General features: G+C 44.1%; 1 protein-coding gene and 1 pseudogene across 1 annotated transcript; both read left to right on the forward strand.

The window, feature by feature from the left end:
• On the forward strand, positions 1-1902 carry LOC133894858 (berberine bridge enzyme-like D-2). Its single transcript, XM_062335042.1, has one exon. It carries the CDS (start codon positions 76-78, stop codon positions 1735-1737), a length of 1662 nt encoding a protein of 553 aa, XP_062191026.1. The 5' UTR covers positions 1-75; the 3' UTR covers positions 1738-1902.
• Positions 1903-6773: 4871 nt separating this feature from the next.
• On the forward strand, positions 6774-8366 carry LOC133896028 (berberine bridge enzyme-like D-2; annotated as a pseudogene).
• The last annotated feature ends 10754 nt before the right edge of the window (positions 8367-19120 follow it).

Consider the following 19120-nt stretch of genomic DNA (forward strand, 5'->3'; position numbering starts at 1 on the left):
GTATATAAATTCCCACACGCTCGTCACTCTTCCACACTAGCTAGCTCCTCTAGCTCGGTCTTGATCTTCTGCACCATGGCCGCGCTAATCCTGTTCTCTCTTGTGCTCCACCTCTTCGCCGTGCAAGCAAGCAGCGATGGCGATGATGCGAGCTTCACGGCGTGCCTCGCGGCAGCCGGCGTGCGCAACGTGACGACGCGCCAGTCCCCTGCGTACGACGCCGCGCTGCGCCTCTCCATCGCGAACCTCCGGTTCGCGGGCGCCGGCGCTCCGAAGCCCGCCGCCATCGTCGTCCCGGCGTCCTTGGATGAGCTCCGCGCCGCCGTGCGGTGCGCGCGGGGGGCGGGGCTCGTGTTGCGCCTCCGCAGCGGCGGCCACAGCTACGAGGGCCTCTCGTACACCACGGAGGACCGCGCCGCCTTCGCCGTTGTCGACCTCGCCGCGCTCGATCGCGTCCGCGTCGACGCCGCTGGCTCGCGCACAGCGTGGGTCGAGTCCGGCGCCACGCTCGGTCAAGTGTACCACGCCGTCGCCGAGTCCAGCCCGACACTCGCGTTCTCGGCTGGGTCGTGCCCGACGGTCGGCTCCGGCGGCCACATCGGCGGCGGCGGGTTCGGGCTGCTGTCCCGCAAGTACGGGCTCGCCGGCGACAACGTGATCGACGCCGTTCTGGTCGACGCCGACGGCCGCGTCCTGGACCGAGCCGAAATGGGGGAGGACGTGTTCTGGGCCATCCGCGGCGGAGGCGGCGGCACCTGGGGCGCCGTCTACGCCTGGCGCATTCAGCTCGTGCCGGTTCCCGAGCGCGTCACCACGTTCATCGTCAACCGGCCAGGGACCATCGAGTCGGTGGCCCGGCTTGTCTCGACGTGGCAGCACGTCGCGCCGTGGCTTCCCGACGACTTCTTCGTCTCGGCGTTCGTCGGAGCCGGCTTGCCGGAGTTGAACCGGACCGGCATCTCCGTCACGTTCAAAGGTCTGTACGTCGGACCGAGCCACGAAGCGGTCCAGATACTGGCCGAAAGGTTCCCCGAGATCGGGTTGTCGGATCTGAACCCGAGAGAGATGAGCTGGATCGAATCCGCCTTGTTCTTCTCGGGTCTACCCCAAGGAAGCTCGGTTTCGGATCTCGCGGACCGGGTGCTCCACAAGAAGAACTACTTCAAGGCCAAGTCGGACTACGTGCGCCGTCCGACGCCCTTCAATCACCTGATCAGAGCCGTTGGCCTCCTGTCCAAGGAGCCCAAGGCATATGTTATCTTGGACCCATATGGCGGCGCCATGGATCGGATCGGGTCTACTGATCTACCGTTCCCGCATCGCAAAGGCAACATCCACGGCATACAATACCTGATCGAATGGACGACTGCTGATGACAGAAACAGGGAGGAGTACATGGATTGGTTGAGGCGATTCTACGACTCCATGGCAGCATATGTGGCGAACAATCCACGAACTGCCTATATAAACTACATGGATCTTGATCTAGGCACCAACAACTGGTCTGGTCATCTCCATCTGATCGAGTCCCCTAACACTAATCCTAACCCAGAGGTTGAGGCGGCACGAGTATGGGGCGAGAGGTACTTCTTGAGCAACTACGATCGGCTCGTTCGCGCGAAGACGATGATCGACCCGGAGAACGTGTTCCGCAATGCGCAGAGCATCCCGCCAACCAAGAGTCCACGTGGCATCTCACCCAAGGTCGCTGCCAATGTGAGCACATACGATAGCTAGAGCAAAGGATCATGCACATAGATGCATACAAATACAAATGTGGCTGTTGCGTTTTCATTTTGGGCGTGTTGTGTTGTGTTGCTTTCACGGTGCCGTCCGAGAAGGGCGATTTGCATTTCTTTTGTTGGAGAAAGGTGCCGTCCGAGGAGGGTTGGTATTTGGTCACTGTTAGTGTTCTTGTTGATAACGATCACAAACTTTAGGATTGGAGCTAGCTTGATCAGTATATTCTCTCAGCCTTTTTTATGCTGCAAATAAGTATGAGTATATTCTTCGTGGCCCGGTATACGTAATATCAATCTTTATTTGGAAAATAGAATAATTCACATTATTGGTAATTAATTAAGATAGTGCAATTTTGGAGGGGCAATTAATTGGTTGTACCAAAAGCCTGACTGTCTTCAGTTTACTCCTTGATCTTCTTCAATTCCTTCTCTCTAACTATTCTTTATTAGACTCTAATTTATCTCACTAATGCTAACCTCAAGATTGAACGCTAAACCATCACAACAAAAGCTTTAGGACATACTATTGTTGGATGACGCCATTAGACAAGGATGAGGAGTGTAATATAGGTGTAGCTGTGTGTGATGATGATGGTGAAGGGATCGGTGACATCATAAGAGGAAGGAGGGGGTTGAATTAGGATATTTAAAACTATTTCTACCTAAATGTACTTTAGGCTTATCTAGTGTGTCTACTCTACTATTCAAAATGGATTGCAACCTATCTAGGAAGGTAAATTGTAAGTATGTAAATACGGAAAATGTAAAAAAGGTAGAGAGAACAAACTTGGTATAAGAGATTTTTATTCTATGATATTAATGGTATAAATGTCACTCCTAATTTATATTGGAGCTCCACTAAGAATATACTCTCGGTCGCCCAGACTCTTCTGGTCATAGCTCTTGAGCCATCAAGTCACCAAGACAAAAACTTAAGTAGGTTGAGTCACCAAGTCACCAAGCCAAGGTCTCACCACAAACATCTCTTTCGGTCACTTGTCGCCGTCTTCACTTCGGAGCTGAAGCCACTAAGGTAAAGGTCTCCACAGTCCCCGTACAAGCTTTTTGCCGCCGCTCTACACCAAGTCAGAGGGTCAACAAGTTTGAGCCACCAAGGCTTAAGGTACTGGTGTACTACTTGATACAATATAAGATTAATCCTTAATTCACTCTCTATGCAGCAACACCTAGCAGCAACTTTCTCTAGGCCTGTCGATGTAAGGTATATGGGGTCCCCTGCCAGGACGGACGTCAACGACCGATTTTGCAGGACTAGTTCTTTTTCTCTAAACAGGGTCTACCACGCGACCACTTGGCATCGCACGACCACACTCCTGACCCCCGCTGGATTTTTCGTGACCAGTCCCTACTGGTCGCAGGGCAGGTACTCGTCTAAACCAAACCACTCTCTTTTAATGCTAATACCAATACATTTTTCCTTTCCCAGGCGCACCCCACCGACCGATGCGATTGGGGCGGACGCAGAGTTTCCGTGTTCCCTCCCGCGACATTAATTGTTATAGGATGGGTTCGCAGACGTCACTAAGGGCGTGGCAAGCGCGCGTGGGCAACCGGTGATGGGATGGAGTAGGCCGGGCGACCCGGACTGATAAGGATAGAAGGAGCTGACGGATGGGACAGGCCTCGCAGCGCTCCGGAGCTGGCGCGGCGCGTGCGTGCTCCATAATGATAGCCTATTGTTGCGTCTAGATAAGGATGGGGTCAGTTGGATGGGCCCACTTGTAAGGATCTTTCCCTCCTGGGCTATAAAGGGAGGAGGGGAGAGAAAAAATGGAGAACAAAAAAAAAGAATACACAAGATGTAGGGCTATTACCCTAAGGGGGGTCTAAAACTGGGTAATCCTCGGTGTTCTTAAGTTGCACATACACAAATAAATTCACTAGGCACTCCCCAAAAAAAGATCATGCACCCGTCGTCTGATACACCTCGAAATCATTGTCAGGGATTTTTCCCCCGACAAGGCCTATTAGCACTAGTCACTTTATAATCTTATGTTTAATTGCCTTGTGTCACACCCAGTTTTAACGGATAAAATCAAGTGCGGCTTATGTATGCCTAGGAAGTTTAACACACATAAGGACATCAAAGCTGAAGTAAAAAAAATACTTTATCTTACAACCGTTAAACTTTTACATTAAAAACTTCACCTAAACAACTCTATTAGCTAAACGACAGCAGACTAAACGACGACAGCGGGACAAAAGCATCGGCGATCGAGCACTCCACAGGCACCGACCGGAAGACACCCTCCTAGATCACCGGGTCGTCATTTTGAAAATCTTTAAAGTCCTCCACTGAGCAGCATATATATTGCAGAAGATAGCAAGGGTGAGTACATGGAGCACTCAATAAGTGTGATAAAGTAATGATATGCGGGATTTTAACAAGAATAGGCTAACATATGGTATATTTACGTAAATACGAGCAATGAAAAGATATTTAAACTTAAAAATATTAAACAATTATTAAGTGAAGGTAACCGAATTAATCCAACCATTAGATTTCATCCAAAGCTAACCATTAGATTTCACCCAAACCTCTATAAAACAGTTGCTGCTATTGGAGGCTAGGGCTCTAACACCAAATTGTCATTTGCCAAGTTAACTTCAACCTCTAGCTAGGAGATCGAGGAGGCTTTGAAGTTCTTGCGATACCTCCTCGATCTTCCTCATATATGTACGCACGACACAAAATCCACGATTTATCTTCAGTTTACTCCTTGATCTTCTTCCTTCCCTCTGAATATTCTTCACTGGTTGTGTTGAATATCTAATTATAGGGTATATGCGTATAAGGAGTACGCATACAAGGTATATACGAAACATATTCGGTAGCTCCAGATATCACGGAACCGAATCAGCGGTACCTGATACACCCGGAATCAAGAAGTACATATCGAGAAATATTAGATTGGTTACTCAAACCAATACGATCTATATTCAAAACAGGTATATTTACTTAAATGTCAAGAAAAACAACTCCCTATCGACTACGGCTGGATAGGAGTCGGTACCTCACCCTAATATAAGGCGAAAAGGCTGGAGGTCGGGAGAGAACACCTAGAACAAACAAGAAACTACGAGCAACACGAAAGACAACAACAGAGGAGTTACTCGACGACTTAATCCCTAGATATATTAGATCCAATCAACTCTTTATAATAGTCTTAGCCACCTTACTTGTATTCGAGATCATCAATACAAGGTAGCAACACCCTCACATGATGTACGGTATTACTCCAATAAGAGATTTGAACCTATATACATCGTTTTGTCTCTCTTCGTGATTAATCCCTACTCTCGAAGGTACCAATCAATTTATAAATATATTGTCGAGAACTAATTTTCGATAGGTTGTGATCCTAATATCTCATGCTGCCATTAGATGAATTAATATCTCGTACACCTAGCTCTTTCATTCAGTTCCAATCCTGAGCATGTATTTTTGTGCGTGCCGGTCGCCGATTGGGATGAGAGAGGACAACCATATGCTAGAAATTCTCTTTGTTTCCGGAACGTGCAATGCACATATTTTACTAAGAGAATGCGACAAATATTTCTAACCTGGTAGTTAAACAGTCACATCTATTTATGTAGATGCTGACAATACATAGGCGGGACTATGAAATTAACGCTTTTTTTTTTCTTGAGTGAATTACATAAAACTATGAATATTATGTTATTTGTATTACAAAAGTATAAGTACTGTACCATTTGTATCACAAAACTACTAGTGTTATGACTTAGTAATACAAAACTACAAATATTGGATACTAATTTCACATAAAACTCGATTTTAATTAGATTTATCTAAAAATAGTTTTACATTTCTTCAAATATATTAGAACTTTTTATACGTGTTCCATAATCTATGCGCAACCCATTTTAATTGGATTCGCCCAAAAATAATGTGTATAATTTAAACCAAAATTCTCCAAAAAAATACTACTTTTATAACTCCTAAAAATTGTTAGGCCTCAAATAAAATCCAAAAAATTTGAGAAAATTCACTAATATTCTTATTATATGATTTACTAATTTCTAAAAATATCTCCATCCCTATTTATATGGTGAAAAAGTGATTTCCTTTGTATACTTATAAATGAACTTATCTTTTCACCATATAACCTAGTGATGAACATAATTTTAGAAATTATTCTACATATAATAATAATATTAGTGAATTTTCTAAGATTTTTGGGATTTTATTTGAGGCACTAAAAATTGTTAGGATTTATAAAAGTAGCTTTTTTTTTGAAGAATTTTAGTTTAAATTCTACACATGTTTTTTGAGTGAATCCAATTAAAATGGGTTGCACATGGATTATGAAATACGTACTAAACGTTCTAGGATTTTTGAAGAAATATAAGACTATTTTTTGAATGAATTTAATTAAAATTAGGTTTTGTGTAAAATTGATGCACAATACTTGTAGTTTGATGTTACTAGGCACACTACTTGTAGTTTTTTGGTTATAAATGATTCAATACTTGTAGTTTTATACAATTCACTCTTTTTTCTTTTTGGATATTCACACAGGTTGGCTGGTTACCTACATGTTATTTTTGATAATGGAGAAAAGCGATTTCGGCATCTGCATCCTGGGATGCACACAACCTACATATAAGTATGTCCTCCTTCCTTTTGTTTTGAGACACACATTTTGTTTTCTTTTTTGAGGTTCTTTACAAATCTCATATTATAATTATAAGTGGTCAAAATGGCACCTGGATACCAGTCATCAGATATTTCCTGTGAATCTTTGGCATAGAGTTAACAATGACACAGTCACCCGAGGCAGCAATTTATGACTTCCATCCATTCTGGTTAACAATTACACCTGGATAGCAGTCACCAGAAATCTCCTGTGAATCTTTGGCATAGAGTTATAGAAAGATCAGCAACAGCTAGCATTGACCTCATGACCTACTGGGCAATAAATTTCTGCACACACAGAGACATTATATATACATCCATGTATCCATCTCCATCTTCATCTTTCTTCCATGATGCATACCATAATAGTTGCAGCTCTTGTTCTCTGCTTCTTTGCAACTGAAGCCACGTGCTCGAGTGCGAAGGCACCACCACACGACATCTCCTCCTGCCTCCTCTCCAATGGCGTCAAGAACTTCTCCCTCCCTACAGCTCCAAGCTACACGCCGCTCCTCGACTTCTCCATCAGAAACCACCGTTTCGAGCTCCCGGGCGTTGGCAAGCCGGCCGCCGTCGTGCTCCCGGCCTCCAAGCAGGACCTCCAGCGAGCCATCCTATGTGCACGTTCCAGCTCGCTGGCCATCCGCGTGCGCAGCGGCGGCCACAGCTACGAGGGGCTGTCGTACACCACTGAGAATCACGTCCCCTTTGTGGTGATCGATCTCGCGAACCTGAACCAGGTCAAGGTCGACGCGGCCTCGGGCACGGCTTGGGCCGAGTCCGGTGCGACCTCGGGCGAGCTGTACGACGCGGTAGGCCGGTCGAACCGGACCCTGGCGTTCTCCGCCGGAACGTGCTCGACGATTGGCTTGGGTGGCCACATCGCCGGCGGTGGGTTCGGACTGCTGTCGAGGAAGTTCGGGCTCGCCGCCGACAACGTCTTGGATGCGATCTTGATCGATCCAAGTGGTAATGCCCTTACCCGCGAGTCCATGGATGATGACGTGTTCTGGGCCATTCGAGGCGGCGGTGGAGGGAGCTGGGGTGTGGTGTATGCTTGGAAGCTCCGGCTTGTTCCGGTCCCCACCAACATCACCGCGTTCAGCTTGGATCGGACCGGTCCGGTCGAACGCATTGCCGAGTTGATGCACAAGTGGCAATACGTCGGGCCCAATCTACCCGATGAGTTCTACCTCTCACCAAACATTGCGGCAGGGTCGTCAAATGGTAACCTCTCCATGTCATTCACTGGCCAAGTTCTAGGGCCAAAGCATCTCGCCATGTCAGTGCTAAGTCAAAGCTTTCCCGAGCTGGGCCTCGCCGAGTCAGAGCTATCAGAGATGAGTTGGCTCGAGTCGACGGCGAAGTTCGCACTGCTCGAGTCAGTCTTCGATCTCACAAAACGACATCCCGGTGCGGGGACATACTACAAGAGGAAGTCCGACTACGTGTAGGCACCAATCTCGATGCAAGACACGATCAAGATCATCCAGTACCTATCGGCCGCGTCGCAGGGGTCCTTCCAGCTTTTCCCGTATGGTGGGGCAATGGCACGAGTAGGGAGCACCGAGACGCCCTTCCCCCACCGTGCTGGCTTCCTATACAGCATCCAATACAACGTCACCTGGATGGCGTCGGATAACAATCGCGCGGACGAGTACATCGGATGGCTCAGATCTTTCTACGCATTCATGGCGCCCTATGTGTCGAAAGATCCACGGGCCGCGTATGTCAACTACTTGGACCTCGATTTGGGCACTAATAACTGGACGAATGCTACCGGTGGAACGTCCAATAACTCTGTGAGTCACGCGGCATCTTGGGGCCAACGTTATTTCTTGACGAACTTTGACCGGTTGGTTCAAGCCAAGTCTAAGATCGATCCTGGAAATGTGTTCAACAATGCGCAGAGCATTCCTCCTCTGCATTACGAGAGACATCACTGAACGATTAATGGCATATAATGTAATTAGCAACAATAAACTAATAAATAATGTGGTTTAATTGGAGGAGTAAGTTTTGGTCTCCAAAATTGAAATCGCAATTTGCGTATGTGATTTATGACCGTCTCCGAAATTCAGATTGTTGTAGCTTTTGGGTTCTGCTTCTGCCTTTTGGTCAAAGATGTCTAATTAGATGGGGCCAAATGGTCCGGCACAAGGCATCACTATGTAAGAAATCACCGAATAAGATATGTCATTAATGACAACTCTTTAGTACCCATCACTAGTTCACTATTAATGATGGATCTAGTGTCGATCCGTCATTAATGTGTGGCCCAGGCCGGGATCTGGCCAAGGCCCGTCACTAACGAGAGTTAGAGCGATGGATCAAGATAGTAGCGGGGCCGAACTTTGATGGATCCCTACAACTCCTCCATCAGCTCACGCTCCAGACGTACACTAACCTCCAGGCGTTCCCCCACCGGCCATGATCGAGACCGATCACAGTAACCTCTTTTCTTTTTCTCCCTCATTATTATGCTCATAGTAACACTCATTAGGACACAACAATTTAATTGAGTTTGTAGTATATTAGGTTCAATTCATATCATCCTATAATATATGTGTTGAAACCGATCCTATGGCTCAAAGAGGTAATCCCTGTGATAGGTGGTACTATACCTTTGGTGCAATCCACTCTAGATGGAAGGAATTTTGTGAAGCTATCTATCTCTTTTGACATACGTTCAAACAGAGGAAGTAGTGGGGATATCACTATTAGCGCATTCGTTCTTTTTGCCTGACTACAACTATTTTCGAATAAAAGTGTTTGAGGAGGGCGAAGAGGATTTGGCTTCAATCAGTGAGAGGCTTGCTCAGTTTGATGAATATGATATAGTATAGTAATATGTAATCCAGTTGTTTTGATATACATGACTGTTAGTGTGTATTATTTTCATAATTTTATTTTCTTTGCTTGTAGGATATTTTTGTGACACCTTTGTGACAATTAACTTTCATGCTATCTTAGATCAAGCCATGGAGCATCTTGGGTTAAGCTTTTATGGCCCCAGAGTGGACTTCACTGCTGAAGGCAACTTTCAGACTGATATAAAATTTCATTTAAGTGAAAATGAATCAGCTAATAAGATATTGTTTATTATCTTTGGTAAAGCATCGGTTCATCCATATCAAGCGAAAGAGAGTGCACTAATTCATGCACTAATGTATATTGATGAAGTACTAGGATATAGTATTGTAGATTTCAACTATGTTAAATATCAGAGGTTATGTGCTCCAGCAAATGCTCAAGTGTAATGATGTATGGATATTTGGATAAGTACGTAACATATCCATAACTATATTGTATGACTAACTTGAGTTAAATTCAAGTTTCTAGATGTATATCTGTGTTCTTGAATGTGAAGACGACTGCCAAATTCTGACATTGCTTTAGGAAGTCGTCCATCGAAGTTCAATTCTGTTCTGTTGAATGGGATCTGTTGAAATACTCTCGGTTTGCATGCATGCCTCTATTCTGAAAGTCGATCTCTTCTTGTAGAAGTCATTAGTGACGGATGTTAGTTTTCACCCATCACTAATGTGTATTAGTGACAAGTATCCTTATCACCCATCATTAATGTTAAATAATTAGTGATGGATGTCCTTATAACCCATCACTAATGTTAAGTCATTAGTGACGGGTGACATTATAACCCATCACTAAATGTAGCCTTAGCGGTTTCTTGCCGGGGCTACTCATTAGTGACGGGTTGTTATGAGACCAGTCACTAATGTCTCACTCATTAGTGATGCTTGTCCTTATAACCCATCACTACTAAGTGATGTTTACTATTATTTTATTCACAGAGCAGCTTGACCAGATAATGCCTGTCCACCATGACTACTCGGCAAAGGGGCGATTTTTTTAGCGATTCTGTTGTGGCCAAATCAAACCTTGGTGATTTGAAGTTGGTGTTTGTCCCTGGCCTTTGAAGGTTTCCCTCCTCCCTCTCCTCCTCCTCTTTCTCATATATGCATGGTGGATTCTAGGGTTTGAGTTGGAATCAACAATTTGATCCTTCTCTCAGATCTTGATATATGTGGATTGTCCCCCTTAGTGTACATGCGTAACCTACATCTCCTGTTCGGGAGCATTTGATTATAAATATGACTTGGCAACTTGTTATATTTATAAGAAGATGCATGCTCCCGAATTGTCCATGTACTTTGGACAGTTCAAGGATATGTGGCCCGAGTAGTAGGTTTATATACTCTTGTATGGTTCTAGAGAGAATTTCAGTGGCGTCTCCATGTTGTTCTCCGGATACACACCCTCTCGGCTCGTTGTCGAGATGTGCATTTGGAGAACAGTGGGGAGGTGCTGCCGAAATTTTCTCCAGAACCATACAAGAGCATAGAAACCTACTCGGGCCACATATCCTCGAATTGGATTAGGACATATCTTTGCCTATTAGAAATTAGTTAGGATCCTTCACCATAGATAACATGTATCATATTTGGATGTTAATTATTGTGTTGAATATCACTAGAACACAGGTACACACTTAATTTAGTTAAATTGAGTTAGAATTTTTATACTTATTCTACCTTCTCTGTCGTTTCTATTTAGAATTAATATTTTTTTCAATTTGTAGATGGTGAACCAAAGTTGTATGTACCTTGATTGCCATACTTGTAATGAGTACATAAGCAGGGTGAAGTCTTTCTTGATTGTCGCAGTGGCGGATATAGAAGGTCGGGGTAAAATGGCAATTTGGTGTCCATGATGTGATTGCAAGAATGAGAAGAAGTTCCCAAAACCTGACAATGGGTACGATCACTTATGAAGGCATGTATTCAAAGAGAGATATCACGTTTGGAACAAACATGAGGAAGGCCTTAACGAAGGGGAAATAGATCAGGTCCTTTCAGACGGTGGTACAGATCAAGGACTCCTGCCAGCTAGTGATATGAATGATTATTTCAGGGACGCAGACATATTAGGATTCAGATGACTACGTGGATTTTATGGAGAACATGGAACAAATGGTGTGTGATGCTAAGGGGCACGACGAGTATAGTGATGGTGAGTTTGCCAAATTCTAGGAACTAGTGTGAGACTCGAAGACACCATTTTATCCTGCCTGTAAGGAGAAATACACGATGTTGTTTGCGGTTCTTACGCTTCTGCAATTGAATGCAACCCATCGTTGGTTTGATAGGAGTTTCAAAGCATTTTTGCATCTGCTAAATGACATGCTACCAGAGCGGAACAAGATACCCAAGACTGTCTACGATGCGAAGAAGATAGTTTGTCCTTTGGGATTGGAGGTAGAAAAAAAATGCATGCATGTAAGGAGGATTGTGTCATGTTTCGTGGAGAGTATGCAGACCTGGATAAATGTCCTATTTGTGAAACCTATCAATACAAGTGTAGAAATGACGGTGGTGATGTGGAGGAAGGCAGCAAGAGGAAAGGACCTCCTAGAAATGTGATGCGGTATTTCCCTGTAATTCCCCATTTGAAGCATTTGTTCCAGAACAAAAAGGAGTCCCAATTGTTGCGGTGGTACAAGGAGGGTCGTAAGAACGACACAATGATACAACACCCCGTAGATTCAGCTCAGTGGTAAACCATTGATTTCACATTTGGGTGGTTCGCTGAAGAATTAAGAAATATTATGTTTGCTATGATCACAGATGACATGAATCCATTCGGTAACATGAGTGCCTCACATAGCACCTGGCCTATTGTACTGTCTATCTACAACATTTCACCTTGGCTTTGTAAAAAGCAAAAATACATTATTGTTGTCAACCTTAATTCCTAGTCCAAGGCAACCTGGCAGCGACATCGATGTGCACCTCAAGCCTTTGGTGGATGATCTTAAAGCACTCTGATCTAAAGGCATTGAGGTTTGGGATCAGTACAAGCGAGAATACTTCACCCTACATGCCATGTTGCTCGTCACCATCAATGATCTGCCACACTTCGTAACTTGTCAAGGCAGAGTAAAAGAAAAGGTGCAGCTTGCCCCCAATGTTTGGATGACATTGAGAGTATGTGGTTGAATGAGTCAAAGAAAACAATGTACATGCGGCACCGACATTCCATCCAAGGAACCACCGGTACTGGTAAATGAAGTCTCCATTTGACAGCACAAGGGAGAAAGCATCACATCCAAGGCATTTTAGTGTGCAAGATGCCTATGATAAAGTTAAGGATATCAATGTTGTCCTTGGTAAGCGAAAACATCCTTCATGAGTGATGAAAATGGAATGTGGAACAATAAATCAATTCTCTGGAGCTTGATTATTAAAAATACTTAGACGTTCATCACTGTATTGACCTTATGCACGTAGAGAAGAATATCTGCGATAGTCTCCTCGGTACAATGCTCAATATGAAATAAAAACAAAAGATCATGAAAACGCACGAGCTGACCTTGAAGAAATGGGCTTAAAGGCTAGAGCTTCATGTCAAGGATACGGATAAAGGGAAATTCCTACCCCCATCTTGCATCACCCTATCCAAGAAGGAGAAAAAAATAATTTTGTGAGTTCTTGCACAGTGTGAAAGTTCCTTCCGGTTATTTGTCTAACATTAGAAGACTTGTTTCGGTGAAAGAGCTAAAAATGGTTGATAGCATGAAAACTCATGATTGCCATGTGATATTGATGCAGATGATTGCGGTTGGAATTAGAAACATATTACCAATTGGTGTTCAAGAGGCTATCATGAGCCTGTACTTTTTTTCAATGCAATTGGTCAGAGGTACTCGATCTGGAAGCGCTAGGCGAGCTTGAAAAAAGACACTTGGAGACTCTATGTCTTCTCAAGATGTATTTCGTACCATCCTTTTTCGATATCATGGTCCATCTCACAGCTCACCTTATGAAGGAGATTTATTCTCTTGGCTCTGTGTTCCTGCATTAGATGTATCCATATGAGTGATTCATGGGTGTTCTCAAGTCATACGTAAGAAATCGAGCTTTTCCTGAGGGGTGCATCATGTAGGGTTACTCTACAGAGGAGGTAGTAGTGTGGTGCGTTAATTACACAGACCCAGATAACCCAATTGATGTGCATCATTCTCGCCACGAGGGTAGACTCGCAGAGCAAGGAATTCTAGGGAAACATGCAATTACTCCTGAGTCGAAGGCATATGACCAAGCTCATTTCCTCGTGTTGCAACAAATGAGTGAAGTGTCCCATATATCGATGAGCACAAGCAATTGCTTCTTCAAGACAATCCAGGGTGGACCGAAGCTTGGCTTGCGAATCAACATATGCAAAGGTTCAACACTTGGTTTCGAGATCAAATGAATCAATCGAGTACTCCTACAAGTGATTTGATCATGAAACTAGCAGTAGGCCCTATATACACAATTACAACATATGAAGGGTACGATTTAAATGGTTACACATTTTACACGGTTGCCCAAGATCAAAAAACCACATACCAGAACAGCGGTGTCTATATAGATGCTTATGATAACCACATGCACAGGAGCACATACTACGGTCAGATAGAGGAGATCTGGGAACTAGATTACTTGGGATTCAAGGTACCCTTGCTTTGGTACCGTTGAGTACACGGGACAAAAAGCATTACAAAAGACAAGTACATATTCAATAGCGTTAATCTCAAACTTGTCAGATATAAGGACAAACCTTTCGTACTCGCTAAACAGGTTGCCCAGGTGTTTTATGTGATTGACACGGCAAATAAGAAACTTCATGTAGTTCTTGCCAGGAAAAGATGGATCGTCAGAGTTGAAAACGTGGTTGATGAGGATGAGTATAATCAATTTGATGAAATCTCCCATTTTGCTACTGCAATCATACCATAGGTTGCACAGAACAAGAAGACTCCATACCTACGTTCTGACCATATGGAAGGGATCCATGTAAAGAAAGCACGAAAAAGGTTGCCACATGCCTTGAGTCGTGGGTCGTCACGGGCGGAGGCGAACCCACCAGAAGTCGTCGGGAGAGGTCAGGAGGCATATGCCCTCCCGCGGTTCGCCGGTGGAGGGTCGTGTTAGGTGCACGTAAGGCTCCAGCCGCGGATGTTTCTAGTGTTAACTTGGCGCCAGTACCGTTGGTAGCGACAGCTGTCAGCGCTGTTGTCGACCACGGCATTTGGATCTATCACCATTAGGTCAGCCGATGGGGGGTTGTTGCTTCTAGCCATATACATGAATTAATCTATTCTACTGCTCTGGCTAGTGTTAGAATCACCGTCACCACCCTCGTCACTGTCGCTGTCCATGCAGTGGAGAACATTAGGCTCCACGGGATCCCACTCGAGATGTCCAACCTCACAGTACGCATCCACTGGTCTAGATTTGAGGGTATCGATGTGGATCAGTCCACCTTGACCATCCCAATAGAAAACCATAGTTCCAAAGATAATTTCCGAGTCAATGAGAGGGGACTCAAAGCTATCTTTCGTCGACTTGAGTGGTCGTAGAAGCCGTTGTCAGAGAATCCGATGTAAATGTGAGCCTGAGACATGATTAATCCTGTGAAACAAAAGAAGGCCCCTACCTGGCGCGCCGACTGTCGAAGATTAGTTCCTGATAATATGTCCGTAAATTGACTGGGTACCTTCGAGTGCAGGAATTAATCATGAGACGAGACAATCGATGTATACAGGTTCAGGCCTCCGATTGGAGTAATACCCTACGTCCTATGGGGTGTTGTTGCCGTATATTAATGATCTTGAGTACAAGCAATGTGGCTAAAACTATTACAGAGAGTAGATCAAATCTAATCTAACTTAAGGCTAAAGTCGTTGAATATCTTCTCTGCTAGGGTCTTGATGCTTGCCTTAAGTTCTCTCGCGTGTTTCATGTTGTTGTCTCTCTCCTTTTACTCCCCAGCCTTTCCGCCTTATATAGGGGTGAGGTACTGACTCCTATCTAGCCGTAGTTGATAGGAAGTTGTCTTCCATGATGTCCAAGTAGATAAATCTGTTTTGAATAATGATCGTATCAGGTTAAACCTTCCTGATATGTACTTCCTTGATTCTGGGTATATCATGTACCGCTAATTCGGTTCCGTGATATTTGAAGCTTCCTAATGTGTGTTGTACATACCCTGTCTATGTGTGATATACTCCTTATGCGCATATACCCCATAGTTAGATATTTGACAGGGTTGGAAAGATACCCGTCACTAATGACTCATAACACCCCATCGCTGATGACTCGGTCACTAGTGACGGGTTGTAGCTACCCATCACTGGTTCTAGAAAATTAATGACAGGTGGTAAATACATCCGTCACTAATGACTCAGTCACTAATGATGGGTTGTGGTTAACACCCGTTACTAATGACCGAGTCCTAGAGACAGGTTGGAAAGCTACCTGTCACTAGGGATTGATAATTAGTGACGGGTGGTACATACACCCATCACTAATGACGGTCACAATGATGGGCAACAGGCCTGCTCAGACCACAGGAGACGCATTTTAGTGTCGGGTCTCAATTATGACCCATCAATGGTGATTATCATTAGTGACGGGTCCCAACCCATCACTAATGTCTTATCATTAGTGACGTAATAAAAGTGACAGGTGCGGTAACTGTTACTAATGACGGTTATCACCCGTCACTAATGTGTTGTTCTGGCGTAGTGACTGCTGGTGCTAGCAAGATTGACAATAATATATGTTCATTGATTGAGCTTACTGTGGTAGTGCTTGGTCATCATCCTGAGCGGCAAATCATAAGTCCGCACCCACATTGGGATAGAATTGAGTGAAACCTTCGATTAGGTTGTAACACCATCAAACGGTGCAACTATGACACCTCGATGAATCCATGGTACGGTGCAACTATGAGTGCCTCAATGAATCCATGGCTCACCTCTCAGGACGAAATCAAAGTCTCCCTTAGACCCAAAGGTGATGATGAACAAGTTGTCTTGCAGGGTCTTGAAGCTTAAATCTGTGCATAACCGTCAGGTTTGGCCATTTAAGTGAGTAGTATCTCACTGCCAAAATAGTCCATTATCCTGTAGATGTAGCCTCCACATCATCGATCTCAAACTCCACAGTTTCTTCATCTTCCTCAAACACCTCACCTTCAAGGTAGGTGCTTGGCCTTGTATTGGTGCCGGCCTCCCCCTGCTGCTCACCCACCAATTTATGTCCACCTAGAGAGCCAGGTTCCATCGTCTTCACCGCGGCCAAGATCGCTGCATGGGATGCCACCACCAATCCCTTCCCCCATCGCCCCCAGCTATGAGAACATCGTTGTGTCACCGCTAGACGACGTCAGGTGGACAGTTACCTCAGTTGTTCCTCTTTGTCATCACAATCTCTAGCAGCAGCCATCGACAAGAAACCAGAAGGAGGAGGATAATTAAGGGTGGCAATGGGTCAAGTCATGGCCGGATGGAGCGAGAATGCACCCGAGCCGAAACCCGAGACATCAAATCAGACATAGCCCCTAAATTCTTACCGAGTACAAACCACCCCGGCGACTGCCCCTGGTGGGGTCCCAAGACCGATGGGGGACTCGAATCCACTGCAGCTCCACCTAGATGTGTTGCACCATGTCCCTAACCTCGCGTAACTCCCGACGGTAGCTCGTCTTCCCTAAGACCCCGACCTCACGCAGCGCTCCCTACGGCTGTCCATCTTTGCTAACCTTACGTAGCGATCTAGCCGATGGCCCGTCTTCCTCGACCTCATGCAGTGGTTGTCGGCTCATCTTCCCCAACTGTGTGGCAATGGTGATGGCATGTGGTGATTGCGCTATGACGGCATGCGAAAACCACGCGCGATGGTGTGGTGCGTGGTAGTGATATCATGGACCACGCATGGTCTGAATGAATGGGGTCCGGGGCATAGTGTCCCATGCTTGAGCACTTGAAGCACTTGACATGAGCTATCTTCTTATTGGATTTTGCTTCAAGTCCATGATCTTTGTGCTTCTCACTTTTCCCTTTGCTATCAATATTACAAGCAACACTAGGGAAAATATTCGCTTTAGAGCAACAAAGATTAGTAGGCAATTCATCATTAGATATAGAATTAACATTAAATGAATTGCTAGAACTAGCACATGTTAAATCTACATTATATAAAGAATGTGTGCTAATGTCCACATGAGATTTATAGGATTTTACCGTTGTTACCACAACCTCATGAGCTATTTCTAGCATGGTATGTGAGTTCACAAGATTTTCATGAGAGTACATAAGCTCAGCATGATTTTCTTGCAAAGCCACATGCTTGCTAGTAAGCTTTTCAACTTGAGCCCTTAGCTTAATATTCTCTTTCTCCAAATATGCTATATAAGAATTAGAGTTAGTATCACAAGCATCATCAATAGGAGAAATAGTGGATTTATCCTTAGATAAAACATTGTAATTAGGACATGATTTTTCTAAATCCACTAGAGGCATAACATCTAATTTATCAATCAAAGAAATATGCTTAACTTTAAGATCCCCATAAATATTAGACAAAGAATTATGGGATTCTTGAAGTTTTTCATATTTCACATTTAAGGCCTTAAGCTCTTTTATTTTCTCAATGAGGAATTCCTCTTGCCTCTCAAGGCTCTCCTCATGACCTTGTATTATACGCAAGAGCTTGATCATTTTAGACATATTCTTTTTGCTCAAAAGATCAAACTCGAGCTCATCACTATCACTAGCACTAGAACTAGCATTAGCGTTGTTTATCTCACTTACCGATTTTCTTTTACCTTTTGCCATAAGGCATAATGGAGAATCGGTGTGAGGAGATGAGTATCTTGGAGAGGTGGATGCTTCTCCACCTAGGCTTTGTCTCTCAAAGAGTTGTATTTCCTTAAAAATGTTAGTCTCACAAATAATAGTAGAAATAGATACATCACCATGAGAGCAAAGAGTCATATCATCATGATAAGTAGACATTTTTGCACTAGATGATATGCAAGGCTTAACAACATTACTAGATATAGAAATTTCGTTGCAAGTGTTGTTAAAGTCCAAAAGAGGGATTGAACACTCACTTACTACACTCACCATTTCATTACCTTGCTCGTTGTTAAATGTTAGTGAAGTGGATGACGAAGTGACATCCTCTTGGATAAAAGAGAAAGTCATTTGGTGCTCTTCATGGTGTGATGATGAAGTAGAGCATTCCACAAATGACGTCTCCGGAAGAAGTTCATCTTTATCACATTTGGGCTTGTCATATCTTTCTTTAAGAGTAGTCCAAATGAGATGAGCAAGATTGATTCAACAACATCCATGCTCAAATCATCAAATAAGACATTAGTAGCTTGAGCATTGAGATGTATACATTTCTCTTCCTCTTCGGGTGATATAAGTTTATCATTAGGAGGAGAAATACTTATATCTACAACTCGCTCTATTTGAGGACCCATGACCCTAAAGATATTAAGCATGCGAGTACTCCAATCACAATAATTAGAACTATCTAAAAGGAGTGGCTCTATGTGCACTAATCCACTAGTCGACATCTTAACTCTCTAGACGGTAAAGCCCGAAAAGAGAGACTTAGCTCTGATACCAATTGAAAGGACAATGATGTCGCCTAGAGGGGGGGTGGCTAGGCGTTTTACAAAAATTCATCCCCTTTTACCGTTGGCCTAAACTTGCAGCGGAATATAAATTAACGGATTTTTCACAAATGAAAAACCTAAATATGCTAGGCTCAACTAGTGCACAATCACCCTAAATAAGTGTGGAAATTACAATCCTAAGGTGACTAAAATTATTCAATTC

Source organism: Phragmites australis, chromosome 16 (genome assembly GCF_958298935.1).
Source record: "Phragmites australis chromosome 16, lpPhrAust1.1, whole genome shotgun sequence".
Classification (NCBI taxonomy): domain Eukaryota; kingdom Viridiplantae; phylum Streptophyta; class Magnoliopsida; order Poales; family Poaceae; genus Phragmites; species Phragmites australis.